Genomic DNA, 18,211 nt, shown 5'->3' on the forward strand with positions numbered 1-18,211 from the left:
GTGGTGTGTGTGTGTGTGGTGTGTGTGTGTGTGTGGTGTGTGTGTGTGTGGTGTGTGTGTGTGTGTGTGTGTGTGAGACATAGCTGTCGCTGAATGGAGGACAGCTTCAGAGATTGGCTCTCTCCTGTCCCCACGTGGACCCTGAGGATCAGGTTTAGGTCTTAGGCTTACTGCAGGCAGCTTTATCTGCACCATTTCACTTTGGTTTTAGTTTTGTTAGTCATCTGTGTTAATATGTGATGATTATGTTTCCTCTTATTTAGAGAATCAATATTCTAGAACAAGAATTCACAATAAAATCGCAACTGGAAAGGAAGTAGGGTTTTGTGGTGGTTGTTATTATTACTTTATTACTGTTGGCATTTTCCACGAACAGTGCTGGTCACTGAGAGAGAGCAGCATCCAGCTAGTCAGCTGAAAACTGTGAGGGTGACCCCCCTACTGAGAGAGGGTGACCCCCCCCCCCCACTGAGAGGCCAGGCTAGGAAGTGTGTGGCCTTGACCATATTTTCAAAGCGACTAAGACCGAGTGCTAATGAAAGGCTGCCCTGGCAAGTGGCTGTTAAGATGGAGAATCAGCAGGTGTCCACATGGATACTAAATTTCCAGGTCGGGAAGGAGAGTGAAGAGTAAAAGGCCAGAAGAAGGTCAGATTCTAGCCTCCGCGTGTAGGTGAGAGCCTCACTTTAGTAGCCAGGAGGGGTTGGAGACATTCGTCCAATGAGACAGGCAGGTGGAGAGCCTTCAGTGGTATTGGCAGGCACATAACACGCAAAAGCTATAAATCCAGTGTATGCGTGCATTTGGCCTACACCAACTCCTGCAGCTTCTAAAAGAACACTATGGACATGCTCTCCGACTCCCCACAGTGAGCCGACAAAATCCGCTCATAGATCTGATCTGCAGGGAAGGCTGTGGTTTTTTTTTCTTAAAGTTTTTGTTTCCTCGTCTTGCTTTTTATGTCTTGTCAAACAACTGTGATTTGCCTTTGTCTTTAGGACAGGTGAATACTTTAGAATGTTGCAGAAAGATATATTGAATTAATTTACTGAAAAAAAAAGGATGGGCAGAGAAGTAAGAGTGTAGAGTGTTTGCCTACCATGCACAAAGCCCCTGGTTCAGTCCCCAACTCCACACACAGTGGAGTGCTGTTGCACACATTTGTAATCCCAGCATTCAAGATAGAGCCAGAAGGATCAGATGTTCAGGTCAAGACGTAGAGGTCAAGGTTGGCCTGGAGAGCAAGATGCTCTATCTCAAAGCAACAGCCAAGGACAACCAGCCAAACACTGGCCTGGTAGATGTCCGGTGTCGTAACTATAAAAACACTTTTTATTTTCCTTACCAGGATGAGAACACACAAGAATTCCCCCTAATGCACACTTAGTGTAGAACGTGTTTCTTGACATGTATGCCCTGTAAGAAATTTTAATTAAGCAGGTTTACACATCCACCCCCATTGTTTGCTGTCAGTTTTAGAAAGTGACCATCCTCATGTAAAATCTGAGCAGAAATTGCAGTTTGATGTTCAGTGTTCTCTGCTGTGTGCCTGGTCCCTGAGGGACCTTGGTTAACGGACCCACCATCGTCTGCAGCTCGCACAGTCACTGCGATGCTCAGGCCTTTATTTAAAAATTCATCCAGTCACCAACAAATGGCTTGAGAATGTACTTCCCAGCATAGGACTGTAAAAAAAAAAAAAAAAAAAATTAAAGATAATAATAAAAAATACCTTATTTTCACATACTTTAATTGTCCTGCTTTAGTTTCTTGGGAAACTGTCTGCTGTCCTTTTGTAAGGCTGCCAGCGGTATCAGAGTTTATTTGAAAGAGCAGCCTGCATTGTTCCTTCTTCTGTTCCCTTTTGTGCACTCCTTTAGCCAGTTTCAAGAAGAAGCTATTGATTGATTTTAGCTGGTAATTTGGGAAGGACATATTTAATAGGAAGTTGGAAGGTCTCTTTTAAATGAATACTAGACTCAGGGTAATAAAAATGTATGTTGACATAATACTGGCTTTGTAATTGCTCGGATGCTGTCTAATTAGTACACTTTCCTAACCATATTGATTTTTCCAAACACCACATTTTAAAGCATTACAGTGTACTTATAGGTCAGCTCTAATTTCACAAGTGCACTTAACAGCTGGATGGAGAGTTAACAAAGATTCTAGGTCTTGGCCTTGTTTGCATATTGATGTTTCCACAGAGACTGTGCCTTCTACCCAGTGACTGCAGCTGTTTGGATTATATGTGGCAAATATAGGCATCTCAAATGAACCACCAATTAAATTACTATTCACGTTGATAATGAGAATAAACATTGGATGTTGAAGCCCATTGCATAACGGCCTTCCCAGGCATTATGCATCAAGACAGATGCATCAAATTTCATATTACACTGCTTCATCCCTATTATATTTTTAATGAACTGGCCTCTCTAAAATGCATAGCACATACATATATCTTACCTGCCTGAGCGAAATTGAGAATGATTTTAAAGCATTGGTTTGGGGAAAGGCTGTAAAGCAGCTCTTTAAACTATTAGGTGTGACCTGGAATTGTGTTGTCTTAAGGCATTCAGGGCCTAAGACCCTCTCCACTTAATGCACGCTGTACAGGAACAATCAGTGTTGCTGTGCTTCCCCACGATGTTAACAAGTAGAAATTATCAGTACATTTGATACCTCCTACAAATGCCCTTCCCATCCTCCTTGGCCATCACTGTACTGTTAGGACCATGAACTTGATGCTCTGTTATTTCCATGCATTTCTTAATCAGTAACACATATGTAGCTCTCCCTAAATGACAGAAAGTATTTTTATCTTTTTAATCCTACTCACCAGTTTGTTTTTTCCTAAAAATACTATATGATTCATTAATATGAAGGTAGTTCTATTTTCTTTTTTAATTTTACAGCAGTATAACTACAATAGCGCAAAGCCTGTTTATCTTATGATCTTAACTAGAAGCCCAGTGTTTGCGCCTTTAAGTAATGGACTAATTGGATGGAAGCCTACATAGGTAAATCGATTATTTCCTAATCTAGCCTGATCCCAAAGACTAAAGAATACCTGATCATGGAAACAGCGTGTTTTAATTGTGGAAAACACACAAGAGAATGACTAAAGCTTCCTTGCTTCTGCCACCTGAAGAGAGTCGTAATCAGTGTGTTAGCACATAGCTAGTGATTTGCATGGGTTTCTGTGCACAGATTTATATATACTAGAACATCACAACTCAGAAATGCAGGGCATCCCAAGCCCCTAAGGAAGTCCTGTTTGAGAGGCAGCTTTGGGGCTTCTCTAATGACCTCTCTTCTGTAATTCTCTTTCCTGTTACAGGGTCTGAGCACTCTTCTAAGGTTGGAGCTGTGCAGATTTTGGTACTTTTTGGACTGGAGAGGTTTTCTGTCTTTTTAAAATTTAATTAAACAGTTGGGGGTAGACTGAAGAATGGCTCAGCCATTAGGAGCTCAGGACGCCCTTCCAGAGGATGATCCAAATGCATTGGTCCCTTACAGGCACAGAGGCAAAACATTCATACTTAAAAAATAATTGTTTATTTTTTATAGTTCCCTACATCTATATTTATAGTTCCCTACATCCCTTTCCCACTGGAACCCTTCCCAACAGGGTGTGGAGGAAATCCTGATAGTCGTTGAATGGAGGATTGTTTGCTTAGGGGCATATCTTTTTCAACAGCATCAAAGTCGGGTTTAAGTATTGTAATGCATTTAATTATGAACCAGGAGAAAACACTAGGGGTGAGAGGAGAAGAACAGCGACAGTCTCTGAGGACTGGTTGCAGGTAACACTTGAGTCTCAGGAGTTAGAACCTGGGCAGAAATTTCACAGCACTGAGCTACTAAGGCCAAATTAGAAAGCTTTTTTGTTGGACTCTTCCATTTGTGAAATGGCTGTCAGCTATGCAGTCCTAACTAAAGTCCAAAAAGGGTCAGTGAGATGCCAGATAAGGATAAAGGATAAAGGCGCTTGCTGGCCGCCAACCAGAGTACCATCTGTGGAGCCCACGTGGAAGGAGAGAACCCACTCCTGCAAGTTCAAACTAGAAGTGAAAGCCTTGGACATGAGACATGTAGAACTACAACCCAGAAGACTTTAGACACTCTGTAAGCTGACCTGTGCTCACAGGAAAGGACTGGCCTGCACCCCTTTGCTAGGCAGTGCTGCTCCCCATGTGACCCTGCTCTAGTTTCTGTCACCATGTCCACTTCCTGCTCTTCACACGGATGAAATTGTACATGGGTCACTTTTGTTGTTGCTGCTTTGAGACGCCCATGCGTGACAGGCAGTGGGCCTCTCTTTTCCCGTTCTCATTCCTGCTCTATGTAGTGTGGCATGTTGGATGAGCTTCCAGGCCTCTTTGTGTGCTGATCCTGACTCTTGCTTTGTCTCCAGTCTTGCTGCTGTGATGAACACTCTTCAGTGGGGACACACACATTGTTCTCATGGGTGTGGATTTAGGAGTGAAGTTGCCAGATAGTGGTGTAGGTAACAGTTTTAGCCTTGGTCGGCATTGCCAGTTCACCCAGTGCTAGCCCCACGTGTCACACTCTGCCAGTTCCACTCACCCCACGTTCCCGCCAGTCTTTTGCAGTCTGTGGAACTATAGCTGTCCATGTGGTCTCCATGGTAGCTTCTTAATGAGTTTATTTCTCTAATGAGTAATATTGGAAAACTTTTCATGTATTATTGAATATCAGATAGCTTTTCTTATGATGTGCCTGTCCACATCTTTTGCTCTTCTGGCTGAGTTATTTTTTGTATTGATATAAGAGGTGTTTATGTGTTGTATATGCCAGTCTTAGTTTCCATAGAAGACTACAGATATTTCAGCCTGGACTGGATTCTCCTATTGATATGAGAGCACAAAGTTCTTAATTTTGATGGAATTCAGTTTGTCAACATTTTCTTCTGTTCTATTTAATAAATACTTAATACCCCAAGCACATGAAAATGCTATGTTTTCTTCTGTAAGCTGTTGTTTTGCCTTTAACAACTGGGTGTGGGGTCTGTTTAAGTCTTTACGACTCATATGAGATAAGAGTGAATGACTGAGAGAGGCTGAGGCAGGGGCTTCCTACACACCTTAGACTGGCATTGAACTTGTGATCTCCTACAGAGCTGGATTACGAATGTGGATCTCCATGCCCAGAGAAGAGTTCATGTCTTAATATGTGCTTACTTGTTCCAGAAACATTATAGAGACTTGCTCTTTCCCCAGTGAGTTCCTTGACATAGCAAGTGGCCATGTACATTGCTTGTTTCTAGATTCTCCATCTTCACATTACCATGACTACTGTATGATTACCTCAACTATCATCCATCCTTTGCACATCTATATAAATTTTAGAATCAGCTTGTTAATTTCCCTTTTAGGAGCTCCCTAGCATTCACTGATGCTTTATTAAATTATGGATTTGCATCTAAACAGTAATGCATCCTCCAGTCTATAAATATAAAGTATATTTTTATTTATTTAAGAGTTTTGTTCAGACCATTTTGTGATACATAGCAGGCCCTTCTTTTAAGTCAAAAATGCAGAGAGGAGTGAAACTGACAGGCATTTCAGGATATTATAGCAAGGAATATATTCCAAACACAGATAGAATTACCACGGCAAGTGAAGAGTAGAAGCCCGTTTAGTCTAAGGAGGAGATTAGAAACGCTCTCTCTGATGTCCTGACAATCAGATCTGTCAGATGGGCAGGAGGAAGCCATAAATAGTCCCATACTGTGCAGGTAGTGGGAACATGACGTCTGTGAAGCAGGACAGAGTTCCAGAGTTTTCCCTGGAAATGAGAGCAGCTGGAGTCTGAACACTGTTCATGGTTGGGAAGGTATCTGGAGAAGCGACTGGGAAGGGAAGACCTGGCAGCTGTGTGGCCTGCATCCCTTATCATGCCTGCATCCCTTATCGTGCGTGCATCCCGGCAGCTTTTCCTGCCGTACGCCTTGGGTTCTCTGTGGTGGCTGTGTTCTCCAGCCAGGATCTTCTCAGTCCTTCCCTCCATCATCCTGACATTCCCAGTCAGAGGCTTTAGTGTCAGGCCATCTTACCTTCTTCCTTTCTTTCTAATGTCACAATAGCCTCGTAGTTAGAACACTTTAGATTCCCTGCTCACATGCTGTTTCTAATAACAGAAGTAGAAAGCCACCCTTTGTTACCTGCGTGCTGGAATAGGAGCACTCATGGCATAGAAGGAGCTGCTTCTAATTTGTGCATCATTTTTCTTGACACAGCCATTTCACTATGTATCAAGCTGGCCTTGAACTTTAGATCCTCCTGCCTCTGTCTCCACAGAGGGAATTCTGGGAATATAGGTGTGTGCTACCATGCCTGACCCTATTTTCATATTTTCTGAAAAATACCAAACCACAAAAGATATTTGAGCTGGGCAGTGGTGGCACATGACTTAATCCCAGCACTTGGGAGGCAGAGGCAGGTAGATTTCTGAGTTGGAGGCCAGCCTGGTCTACAGAGTGAGTTCCAGGACAGCCAGGGCTACACAGAGAAACCCTGTCTCAAAAGACAAAAAAAAAGAAAAAAGAAAAGAAAAAAAAGACATCTGTCTGTACCCTAGGAAACATTTACTTAAATGTGCTTCAACCCTTGCAAGACCCAGTGAGGCTGGTGCCAAGCAGAGAACAGTAGCATGAGAGCCCCCCTCCCAGCCTCCCTCCCAGCCCCCCTCCCAGCCTCCGTGGAGCCAGCTCCAGCCTAGAGAAATGGAGAGAACCCACAGGGCCCGCCCTTCCAGGGACGACACTCGAAATTAAGTACACACATCAATCAAGATGATAATTCTCATCCCCAGCTAATATATAATCAAATATTAACCAAGCTAAGTCAAATGAGTTTGTAGTTTAGCTACGTAAGTGGAAAACAATCTTGAGGTCTGTTGCATAAAGAATTCCCGTTCTGTGGTGCAGACGCAGATGAGTGGGTCTGGGAGATAGGCAAGGTGAGTGGTTCTGTGGTGTGCTAAGTCACTGCTCAGGAAGACCAGCAGAGGGGCTGTGCAGGCTCCGGCCTGTGCGCTGAGCCATTGGTAGTAACGAACAGCAAACCCCTGGAATAGTCCGGTATTGGTTTTACTTAATAAAATATTTAATCATAAATGTCTGAATTCTGCATCTCCCACAGGAAGTTATTTCTGTGCCCACTGACAAGAATAATTTAGCAGTTTCATAGCTGAGCACTTAATTACTCATAATTGTGAGGGATAAGATGTGATGAATTCTTCCTCCACGGACTTACTAAATATTTTAACTAAGTAGATGACTTCAAGTAAATTAAGCTAGTGAGGTCATTTATTACATTGGTTAAAATCAGATTAAGTAATATTATCTTGTCTCAAATTCCACTCGACAGTAATCCAAGTGTGACTTCCTCTCTTTGACTAACGCTGCATTGCTGAGATGGGCGGCAGATTCGAGGGGGTATGAGGTTTGTGGAGATTTGCAGTGTTTTTGCCTGAGTCGTTCAAGCTCCCGAGTTCCATGTGGAGTTTGCCACGCCGTTGAGAAGTCCTGGCATCTCTCGCTCCATAAGAGCGCAGTTTGTCCTGTGTCAGACTTGGTGGTATACTGGCCTTTAAACTTTGCTAGTGAGTGCTTCAGGATGCTGGCCTACCTGGTTTGCAGTGGGGAGAGCAATCAGAAGGCTGTACAATGAGGTAAAATTCAGGGAGAAACTAGAAAATTCTCCCTTCAACTTCTAGTGTAAGAAGAACCTTATGTTGTGAAGTAGAGGAGACAGAACTGCACGCACTCGGTGAGTGTGCTCCTCCGTCACTGCAGCAACAACCCTATGGTGTCTTCAGAGGCCTGGGAGCCTCCTGCTTCCCATTAGGGAAGGGGAAGCAACTCGTCTCATTAAGTTAAGTTCTTTCCTCCAGTGTCTTATTTAGCTTTAGTTCTCTTAATTCTCTTTCCCTAGTGATTTGGGTAAAGTGTGTGAAATCACTAAAGGTAAAAGGTTGAAGCAATCCCAAATTTAATAATCTATCACCTTTAGTGTATCTGTGTATAATTCCCAGCAGTTCTTTGTGAATTCATTAGAAGACAGCAAGTCATTAAAAGTTAATAAGAAACTATTTGTTTCTGTGAGTGTGAATAAAACCACTTAGTAAATCTGACATCCTTTTCTCAGTCATAAAAGACTTGCTCTTAGCCTGTCTACATCTTCTCCATCCCTCTAGGCTACTCCTGGATGGAGCCCCCCTGATAGCTATCCACAAGGCCAGGTACTACAAGAGAAAAGATGGCTTAGCCCTGGGACCAGGACCATTTGTGACTGCCTTAGAGTATGCCACAGACACCAAAGCCATGGTGGTGGGGAAACCAGAGAAGACATTCTTTCTGGAAGCCTTGAGGGATGCTGACTGTGCGCCGGAGGAGGCCGTCATGATAGGAGATGTAAGTACAAGGCCCAAAGAGATGTCCTGTAGCAGCCTTCCTGTACGTGGACAGTGTGTTCTTGTAAGGACAGAGATGTGGTGTCTAACATGTCTCCACAGAGTCTGTCTCAGTCTCCCTCTCCTCCCTCCCTCCCTCTCTCCATATGTGTGTGTGTGTGTGTGTGTGTGTGTGTGTGTGTGTGTGTGTATGAATGATTTATACACCAGTCAGTTAAATGTTTAATGTATCCTGCTAAAGAAAACCCCAATATAGATCTGAACATTTTTTGATATAGCTTATGTGGAAAACAACTTGTACCAAAAGAATTCTACCATTTTTGCCTTTTTATCATATATTTATGAAAGAATTGCCCAATTAGTGCGTCCAGTAGTTAGGGGTACTTGCCACTTTAGCTCTTTTCATAGTGGGGAGCAGCCTGGAATGAGGGGGAAGCCCTTTAATAGTCGCCGGTGGTGATGAGCACCTTGCTTTTGTCCATGTGAATGAGCTGGTATTATTTCCTACGTGTGCCACGTGTGGTAAGTTGGTATGAATGGTTTACCTTAGCTCCATGTGCCAGCTTGATAGGATGGGAGCAGCCACTAAGATCATCTGGGCCAACCCTTAGTTTACACATTAAGAAACTGAAGCCCGGAGAGGCGAGTGTCCTACCTAGCACAGCTGAATGTAGACCATGGGGTTTAGACTCCCCTAGTTTCTGAGTCCATGGTGGTGGAACTCACAGTTCTGGTGTTGTCTTCTGCTTCTGGAGTTTTCCACTGAAGTTGATAGAACGCTCATGGAACTGGGTTATAGTTTGAGGCACTATGGCTTTTGTTCTACCTTTTACTCTTGCCATTCTGCAAGAATGAGTTCTCCAGACAGGTGTGTGTGACAAGTTAATTATCTGGGACTGACAGGAGAGGCTGGCCAGGGAGGGCAGGGAGCTGCAAGCAATGTCCTCGGCTGTTGTGCGGTTGCTGTTGTCCAGGAGGGAGATAGGTCCTCTCCTCTATGTCGCCATCCCCATGTCCTAAGCAGGGAGGCTTTAGGTGTGTTCACATAGAAGAAGGTCTTGGGTGGACCTCAGAGGAAGGTTTGGCATTGGGAAATCATTTCCAGAAACTATTGCTAAATAAGAGGGACCATTTTTCTTTCTGGAAAGAAATTTTTTTCAGGCGTAATCTGATAAGGGAGTGTGCTTTCACACATGAGTTGGCAAGATGGACTGCCCTGATGCTTCTCCCAGGCCTTGACTCTTTAGTTACCCCATGTCAATAGTAACCAAGTATATAGTGGCTGAGTTTGGGGGATGTTGTGTATGATGGGATTTCACTATGCTGCCCAGCCAGCCTCAGACTTTTAAGCTCAGTCAGTTGTCCTGCCTCAGCTTCCTGAGTATTAGGACCACAGGACTGTGCACCACACTCAGCTCCACTGAGCATACGCATCTCAGTGCAGGGAGCCCCCTCCAGGCTGCTGGGGTCCCCAAGTGTGGAGTGAACACCAACGACAGTCTGCTTGCATGTGGTGCTTGACTTGATTCTCCTTGGTTGGCTGGACTTCCGCAAGGATGCAGGTTCTCCTGGTCTCCTTGAAAAGGAGAGACAGGTGTATGACACAGAGATTCGGCGATGTGCTCTGTGCTCTGCTACTGGGGCTCCTGCTCTGATGTTCGCCTTCTGCCCTGATGATGCTCTCCAGCATGGTTTCCTCCTCAGGGTTTACAGAGATACTTTCGCTCTTTGTACACATGATCTTTTCTTGCATTTTAAGAATGAAGAAGAAAAGCAGGGAATTTTGGGTAGCCAGTGCAGTCCAGTTGGCTGTTGGTAGAGTTTGTTGGCAGGCTGGGTGAAGACTCTGGACTAAATGTCTTTGTGTTTTCCAGGATTGCAGGGATGATGTTGATGGGGCTCAGAACATTGGCATGCTGGGCATCTTAGTTAAAACTGGTATGTATTTCCTGCATAAACCTTTTCAAAGATGCGGATGGAGAGGGGCATGGTGGTGTATCATTAACCTAGCACTTGGGAAGCTGAGCGGAGGAGCGCTGTAAGTTTGGACCAGTCTGGCCTATATAGCAAGTTCCAGGCTAGCCAGGAAACGCTGTCTCCCTGAAACCCAGAGTCTCCAGAATGGCCTTTGCAAAAGGAACAGAGCCTCTGGCACTCAGGTTCTCTCTCTACCCTAAGCAGGCGGGAAATGAGTTCAGGATTCCAGGGAGGAGCTGTGAGGGGTGCTGTGCTGCACAGCATAGCTGGAGAGGGCTAGGGGCACTGGGTGCTCCCCAGAGACAACCACACAGTGGACAGTTCACCTTTGCAGGACGTCCCAAAGACGTGTGTCACATTAGAGTAAGCAGGAGACCTGAGGCGTGCTGCTCTGAAAAGATCTCACTCTGTGTGGACTGCACAGTGAGGACGCTCAGCGTTAGGAACCGGCCTGCTAATGCCTCTGTCCTACGTGCTCATTTTGCATTTTTAACATACATGTAGAAGACATTTTTCTTTTCTCTTAACTTCGTTTTTGGTGATCAAAAGTTTAGAGGACTGAAACTATAGCTCAGTGGAAGAGTGTTTCTGTACAAGGCCCTGGGTTAGAATTTTAGCACCATAGGAAAATAAGAGTTTGCAGATTACTTCCACCAAAATTAGTTTCCTTCACACAGTCTGTCAAGTTTAGGGAAAAAAGGGGATGCCTTCTTTAGGCTGATTCAGTTGACCCAGTATTTTGACAGCAATCCAGTGGTTAATTGTTCTGTGTCTTGGTCAAAGCCCTGTGCTGACTAGTTATATGAGATGGGTCAAGCAAGGATCAAAATGTAAATTCACAGAAGAGTTATTACAGGAACATGATCATGGAACTCTGACCCCTGAAGAGCTACTTCAAGGTTGGCAGCAGAAACAGGTGACTGGAAAATGTCAGACAGCTGAATGAGAAGGAACAGGGCTGTGTGGCTCAGGAGAATGCTTGAGCCTGTACACAGGCCATTGGGAACCTTACAGACGGTGCAAGCCAGCACTTCAGAATCAACCCAGCATCTCCTCCTCAGGGGCATTACAACCATGATGTGATAGCATCAGGAAACAGGGATAAGTCAAGAGAGACAGCCCCTCCTACCCTCGCTTTGTTTCTGTCTCTCATCCCTCCCTTTGAAGGAGCCTGAAATCACTTTCCGCTTTCCCTTAATCCATGAACTTTTCCTCTTTCTAGCTCACACAACTGAGGATTCATAGCAACTGCTAAGACGGCCTGTGCAGCGCTGTGAATGGCCCGTCTGCCCTGACCTCCACCTGCTGCACTGCTTTTTTTTTTTTTTTGGTCCTAAAGAAGCCAACATCTCAAACATGTAACTAGTAAAGCAACTATGACCCTCAAGAGAACAGGCCCATTGCTATTATTGATGTCAGTTCTAAACCATGAGGACAGCCAGCACTGACTAACTTCCAGCACAGCACAGTGGACAAGCTCTAGCCTTCCCAGCATTTAAGATGACTCTGAACATCTAGATTCTTATTCAGTAATCAGTACTTCTCGTGGAGCACCCTGAGCAATGGTGTGTCTCGGTGGGAGCACGGGTCCATGAGCAGTGTTCCTGTGTTCACATGGTGGGTGAAAGACTCAGGGTCTGTCCTGTTTCTCTTTAGCAGGAGAAATGCCCCTCTGGAGAACAGTGACATGGCGCTTTTACCTTACACACCAACGCGCTTCTTAGCTTTCCCCTCCTTGGCCTTACTGACCCAGTGCTTTCCTGGGTGGGTTGGGCTGTGAGTTAGGCAGAGGTGCTTCATTCAGTCAACACTGTTGAACACCGCCTTGAGCCGGGCACCTCCTGTAGGCAACAACTAGAAGTACAGCTGAGCATTGTCATTTGAGCCTTGTAGAAACCCTACTTTGTCTCTGGTCTGACAGAAGCGCTCCAGAAGCCCATGGCTTAGACCACTGGATCCGGAAAGTAGGTGGTATAGCAGTAGCCAGCCTCTGACATGCTGAGGAGAAACCCTGCATACTGGTTTGCTCTTGATAGGAGTTAGCTTAAGATTTAAGCAGTAGTTTGCTGGGCGGAGCTCCACCTTGAGGATGTGAGGGTGAGTGCAGTGTCTGTTAATGGCCTCTAGACGCCATGCTGGTTCCTTCACTGGAAGAGCTCCAGTAGGACAGTTCAAGAGCCATCTCTGCAAAAGGAAGTTGCAGAACACACTCATTCTGGTTTGTGAGGGAAGCTAAATTCAGGAAAGGAAACCTGATAAAGCGGAACAATGAATAGAGTCATAGAGAAGGAGAGAAAGCAAGCCAAAGCCAAGCCCCGCAGGCCATAGGCAAGTGTACTCTCCTCTCGCTGGGCCCGCTGCCTCCCCACCCTTCTTCCTACTCATTTTTTAAAGACATATTTAGGGACTGCGTATGATATGCCCATTGTAATGTTAGGTACTAGGAATCCATTGGTGTGTAAAGGAGACAGTCCCCACTCTCAGAAAATTTACAGTCCCCATAGCTGTAAGACAAACAAATGGGTAGCTACAAATTATAAACATTATAGTGGGAACTGGATGCTCAGAGAGAAAGAGGACATTCAGAAATGACTGGGCCCAGTAAGGGTGTGAAAGGGGACCTTGCTGCCCCCTGTGTGGATGAGAAATCTCTCCAGTCCTGCAGACTGCTTCCTCTCCTCTCTGGGCTGACATGCTGAGTTGTCTACCAGGCCCACAAATTCCTGAGTCACAAATTAGGCAGCACTTGGCATCTGATTTATATCTAGTCTTCTGTTTTAAAAAGTATTGATTTAAATTGCCTGCCTATACTGAAGGTCAGGGAGAGAATGCTGCTGTGATTTGAAGGAGCCCTTAACTGTGAGGTGACTGTTCTCGAACTATCCATTGTAAAAGACCAGAGGGCCTGGAAGGCGATGCCATCAGCTGTCAGGGTTGTTTGGATTGCTCCTCTCCCTCCTAAGGTCTCAGGAGAAGGTGCTTTGGGGAGAGGTGGGGCCTTGACTCCCTGGGGGTTGTGGGGAGTTTCTGGGTGTGGGGAACCTGGCGTTCTAGCTACAGCCTTTGTTCACTGGCTTTACCTTCATTTCAGGGAAATACAAAGCAGCAGATGAAGAAAAAATTAATCCACCTCCCTACTTAACTTGCGAGAGCTTCCCTCACGCTGTGGACCACATTCTGCAGCATCTCCTGTGAGCCAGCTTGTGTTGTCTGGACTGGATGGATCCCTTTCTAACAGGGTGGCATCAGTAGGCTGTGCCATCCAGTGCTGACCCTGTTTAACCCTTTCATTGTGCATTAATTAGAAAGAGGGGATTGAATCGCAGCCAGCCCTAACCCTTGCTAATCTCTTTTGTTTTATAAAAGAAGATGAGACCTGAAGAAAGGGAGAGCTGAGATTTTGTGCCATTCCTGTTAAAATATTCATCAGGTTCACTGGGCTGGAGGAGAGCTCCTGTGGGTGCAGAGGAGCAGTAGCTCTCCGTTTCTCTGTGGTGGAAATGAGAGGACCCTCTGTGAGCTGTGAGCGTGACTGCCTCACACAGAGCCGCACTGAAAGGTGCATTAGGCTGTCATCAGGATGCGGGAGTTGAGCCTTGCAGCTCTGCAGACAAGCCACAGAGAAGCAGACAGCAGCAGTCTGGCCAGTCCTTCAGCTGAGATCCAGTGAAGTTGCTTTAACAGATGTGGAAAGCCAGATCTTCCACTGTATTCCCAGCGCAGATGACTTTTTTCTCTTCATTAGCCAGAGATGACTAATTTAAATTTAGAACCCAAATTTAATTTAAAATAATATTTCCATTAATAACCTATTCATTGCAGATACCTATTATACTGTGTAACAGTTGTTTTGGAAATTTTATGTAAAATTAAAACTATCAGTATTTTACAGATGTTTTAATTAGACATTGTTATTAACAGGAACAGTGCAGAAACCAAAACCAAGCCTTTAATGTCTTATAGACCGTGCATTTTTGAAGTTAGTGTCCACTAGGGACCTATTAACTGTACATTTGCAAGATTTCATTATTTTTGCCTCTGACACTATGGGAGAAATCTTTTAGGAACTATTGGGACAGATTCAGGCTTTTATGTACTTCTTACTACAGTTGTAAAATGAGATCTCGTCTCGGTGCCTGGATTATTCTTCTCATGTTAAACCCACCCAAATGAAGGAGATGAAGTAGGTAATGACTTTCCTGGTGCATTTGCATGCTGTGCTAATCCAAGGCCGTGGCAATTGTTTTACGGGGCTCTTGGGCACTGAATTATTAGGATGTAATTGTGCATCATCACAATGCTCACCTTATTGAGGCACACACTAATGTTAATGAGCTTCAGGCTTTGATGCTTGTTTAGAGATCAGCTCCATCTTAGATGGAAGGGAACAAAGCTAGAGAAATGGTGTCTTAGTGCGTGCTCTGTTCTTGGTTTTGCGAATGCCCCAACTTCGTACTTACACACTGGCAGGTGCCCATGACAGTGTAACAGGACCATAAAGTTGGAATGACTCAGGGCAGAGCTGTGGTGCCCGGTGAGCTCAAGCCCTCTTGACTGAGAGCACGTAAGTCACTTCACTGCCTTCCACGCAGTATTGCTGTTGAACGTGGAATGTAGGAACTAAATACTAAATACTTAGTCTAGAAAACCTGAAAGAAACAGGATCGATGAGAATTGGTCTTGAAGAGCTGCATTTGGATAAAAGCTCAGCCTGAAGGACAGCACGCTGCTCGGAGCCTGAGGAAGGGGACACCTCCATCTGCAGTCTGGGATTGGGGTGCCAGGGTCCATTGTTTGGAACTCAGGAATTACCAGGTCCTTGAAGCTGTGGTATACTAACTGCAGTGCTGCTCTGCTCATTGCGGGAGGCTTCTGCCTTGGAGTTCTCTAGTTGAGGAGCTGAGGATGCGGTGCTGAAGATCACTAGGAAGACTGGAGTCCATGTCCTCACTGCTGACTTCCCCCCCATGCAGGACGGAACAAGGTGTCATAGTGTCCTGCCCAGGTGGTACTAGTAACAGTGCCCTCAAGAGGTCCCACATCTCTTCACTGGACAAGATCAAGTCTCATTCTTTTTATGTCTGCTGCTACACAGGCAGCTGAACCAATGGAAATGAACTAAATATCACTGGAAGTCAACGCTCAGAGAGGAGACATTTCAGTTTCAGTGTTCTGTTGCAGATGCCTAAAGCGAAAGCTCATTAGATTTTAGCCAGCAGTATTGCTGATGCTCTGGAAACAGGACAGGGCTAAAGCAAGGAAGCTGGTGATGGTCCAGGTGTAGCATGCTCACAGGATGGAAGACCTCAGCCAGGCATCCAGCCTGGAGCAGCAGCTGGCTCCAGTGTCCCGGAGAGCCATGGCAATCTTAGTTCAAGGTATTTCCTTAACCTATTTAACATACATTGGAGAGAGGCCCAGGAGGGTAACTCAGAAGTTTATCTTAGACTTGCTAGAATCAGAAACACTCCAGTAACTATCTCAGCTGGTTGGTCATCTTGACCTCCTGGAGGAAATGTAATCCAAGTGTCTTTGGACCTTTGCCAGCAGTCTTGGTTTCTTTTCTTGTTGCTGTGACAAAGTGACTTGATAAACTTGAGGGAGAGATCTATTTTAACTTGTTGTCAGCACAAGTCCTGCATGGTGGGGAATTCATGTCAGCAGGTGCATGAAACAGCTGTCCACTCCCACTTGGGAGTGCACCATTCTCACTGCCCGGGGCCCTTCTCCATTTCTGCAGTCCAGGGTCTCCACCAGGAAGTGGTGCCACCCAGAGCACACAGCTGTCACCACCTCAGGAACATGAAGAGAATCCCCTGCTCCCCCCCCCCCCAAGGAGCCCAGAGTGATTCCAGATTATTTCAGAACAGCATTAACCATGGCATGGGCCATCCCATGACTAGAGGGTTGTGTTGATATGAAAGAAAGGCTGTATCCATATTGGTCTCACAATTATCTGCTCCTGGGCCAGAAAAGGCACTAAATACTTTGGGAGAAGGAAGACCAGTGGGCGCAATGGGAAATGGTGGGTATCAGGAGCAGTGAACACTGTTGTAGAATGTAGAGCCAACCTCTTGGTGTCCAGATGTGCTTCCATCACCCCACTCACAGCTGCAGGTGGTTGCAGCTCTGCCTGCCTGCTATACCCTATCTGTCAGAGCCTATCATAGTGACAAGGCATAGACAAGGGACCACCTTGTGTGATGTCAGATACCACCTTGGAATGATGGCACTGTGATTTCACCCTTAATCCCACACTTTAAAACACCAGTATCCTGTAGGGTGGGGAAGGTGCAAACATCCCTATATTTATTACATGAAATTAAAGTCCTTAGGCACCTGCAATAAAATATTTTTAAAACTGCATTAATCTATTTGACCAAAACACTCCACCGTGAGTGGGAGGGTGAATCCCTTTTTTTTTTTTTTTTTTTACTACAGTCATTTGCGTGGAGCCATGCTTACATTATCATGTTTATCTGTCATAAATCACAAAGGCCTTTTCCACATATGCTCATGAGGGCCTTGCTGGCTTTTTACGATACCAGCCATTAAGACCTGGCCAGAAGCACATTTCTGTCTTTAAGAGGCAGCGGATCAAAAACCATACAAACTTCCCAGGCTGCTGACAACTCTGAGCATCTTCCACTGCTCACTTTCTTGTCATACATTGGGACTTTCCGTGGCTGGTGTGCCGGAGAACTTTGTATTTATTAAATGCTCAGTGTGACCAAAGCGTAGGAAGACAGCAGGTACTGCACTGTCTCTTAAGAGGTATATCTTCTAAACCAAACCACTAGTACAAAAGGCTCTGACAAGCCCAGAGCAGCCATAGACTTCCTACATAGAGTGCAGTAGGCTGAGTGCTGGGAACAGTATTCCTAACTCCTGGAGCTCAGGTAGCCACTGGCCTACACTGTTTTAAAGAACGTTGCATTCATTCAGTAAGAATGAAAACAGGGGCCTCAAACCACGGAGCTTACATCTGAGGAGGACAATGAGTCAAGCACACAACTGCCTCATACAGTGTGGGTGGCAGCTAAGTGATAAAGACAACCAGGGCTGGGTTTGACGAAGGTAAGTGTGGTCAACCAGATGGACAAAAAGGATGCAGATGATACAGGAGCAAGGGGTCACCAGCCCTAGCTGCCAGAGTTTGAGAGTGACGTTCAGGAGCAAGTCAATTGCTGCTGTTTCTGGGGAGATTAGGAGATCTGGCAATGTTAGACTACGTTTCCATACTGAACTGGGCTGAGTCACAACTCAGCGACTGAATTCCGAGTCTCCCCGGCTCTCACTAGTTCCCCAGTTCCTCTCCCTCCCCGCTTTGCCTGTGCAGTTCCTGAATCGTGATCTGGTGCCCGTGCTTCCAGCCAGTAGGTCATGATGGCTGTAACCATAAAAAGCCAGCAAATCCCTCGTGAATTTATGTGAGGAAAGGCCTTTGTGATGTATGACAAGTAAACACAATAATGTAAATGTGGCTCCACACAAATGACTTCTACCTAGCACACTACTCATATGGCATCAGTTTCAGTGCTACCATGGGCATTTGAGTTGTGAACTAAAATAAGTCAACAAAATTCCCCACGTGTTAAGATAAAATTTATTTATTCCAACTATGAAGAAGTCAATGCCTCGTAACCATCTATATAATATATATATATAATTATCTATATAATATAACCTATGTAAATAATCCATGTAGATATATATCTATATAGTTATAGATTATATGTAATATATAATTATAGGCTATATATTATATAAAATGTATAAATTTAAATGTTAA

General features: G+C 44.9%; 1 protein-coding gene across 1 annotated transcript in view; it reads left to right on the plus strand.

The window, feature by feature from the left end:
* Positions 1–14,308, plus strand: part of Hdhd2 (haloacid dehalogenase like hydrolase domain containing 2) — a 29,756-nt gene extending 15,448 nt beyond the window's left edge. Inside the window, exons 5-7 of the mRNA XM_021214553.2 lie at positions 8,227–8,443; positions 10,317–10,380; positions 13,511–14,308. Coding sequence (XP_021070212.1) covers positions 8,227–8,443; positions 10,317–10,380; positions 13,511–13,614 — 385 coding nt within the window. The 3' untranslated portion in view covers positions 13,615–14,308. The remainder of the gene's footprint in view (positions 1–8,226; positions 8,444–10,316; positions 10,381–13,510) is intronic.
* Positions 14,309–18,211: the final 3,903 nt, after the last annotated feature.

The sequence above is a fragment of the Mus pahari genome, chromosome 15, assembly GCF_900095145.1.
Source record: "Mus pahari chromosome 15, PAHARI_EIJ_v1.1, whole genome shotgun sequence".
In the NCBI taxonomy this organism is placed as follows: domain Eukaryota; kingdom Metazoa; phylum Chordata; class Mammalia; order Rodentia; family Muridae; genus Mus; species Mus pahari.